At 33.3% G+C, this 1,217-nt stretch overlaps 1 protein-coding gene across 1 annotated transcript; it reads right to left on the bottom strand.

Moving 5' to 3' along the window:
• Positions 1–248: 248 nt before the first annotated feature.
• Positions 249–761, bottom strand: LOC102663782 (THO complex subunit 4A-like). The gene is made up of 3 exons (XM_026126353.1): positions 612–761; positions 351–506; positions 249–266 (listed from the first exon to the last, which is right to left on the bottom strand). Exons 1-3 carry the CDS (start codon positions 759–761, stop codon positions 249–251), a joined length of 324 nt encoding a protein of 107 aa, XP_025982138.1.
• Positions 762–1,217: the final 456 nt, after the last annotated feature.

The following is a 1,217-nucleotide window of genomic DNA, read 5'->3' on the forward strand; positions in this document are numbered from 1 at the left end:
TATAAGGAGTAGATTCTGAAAGAAACAAAGTGAAAATCCTCAAAACCCAACATACATGAAATCACAAAGATACTTGCACAAACATACACTTCACAGTTCGCATAACAGTAACCTGTTGCATCCCTCACATAATTTGTTCAAGTACCTTCTTCCTTTGTAAATAAAATAAAATAAAGGGTCTCTCCTAAACTATGCATACACTAGCAACAAACAATACAGAACAAAGATTTCTTACAAACTCCCAAATATCACTGCCATGTCTCATACTAAAATTCAGCGTGAAAATTCAAGGTCATGCCAAATAAAAAAACAAATGCAAAGTACAAGAAAAACAAAGAGATGATTATTACCTTAATATCATCATTGGAAACACCATAATCCAAGTTTGAAATGTAAAGCTTGGTCCCAGATTCTATGGAAGCCGCACGAAAACCTTGAGTAAGGTACCCCGTCGCAGCCACATGCTGATCTACATATGAATCGTGCTGCCACGTCGCCTCCGGCGCCTAAAATCGATAATTAACCAAATACAATGCAAAATTAGGGTTAGAAATCAAAAACTGAACTCATCAAAATTAAAAACTAAAAAAATAGATGAAAGTAAAAGGTACCTTAGCGGTGGCATAAGGTGCAGCGCAGTTGGCGGCAAGGTTGGGGAACCGGCGAGTAAGTTCAGATCCGGAGGGTTGGGTCCGGCAACGGGAGCTTCTGGATCCAGATTTTTTGTTGTTCTTGATTATGTCGTCAAGCGACATATCCATGACTACACACTAAGGCCACCAGGGAACTTTTAAAGCATTGACTTTATTTACAGAATAGCGAGCGCCACCTGTATTTTGAATTCATTTTTTGGTCCTCGACATCATGATATCATATTTGTTCTTCTTGTACTGTTTGTAAATTTAAAACATGTAATGCTCGATGGTAAAATTATTGTTTATCATTATTATTTTCTAACTATCATAAAACATGGAGCACACACATAAATAAAATACTTAAGTTACACCAAAGAGTTATTCTTTATTATCATCCTTCACTTTCAAAAGATAAACGATATAAATGATTAATAATTCTAAAAAAAAATTCTTCTTGAAATAACTTGATCATTCCTAATATTTTTATCTATAATATGAATTTTATTTCAATTGTATTTCAATTTTATTTTTTACTTATTTTAATCTCCTTATAAAATGATTCTTATAATTTAAAATGTTAAA

This window comes from Glycine max, chromosome 17 (assembly GCF_000004515.6).
Source record: "Glycine max cultivar Williams 82 chromosome 17, Glycine_max_v4.0, whole genome shotgun sequence".
In the NCBI taxonomy this organism is placed as follows: domain Eukaryota; kingdom Viridiplantae; phylum Streptophyta; class Magnoliopsida; order Fabales; family Fabaceae; genus Glycine; species Glycine max.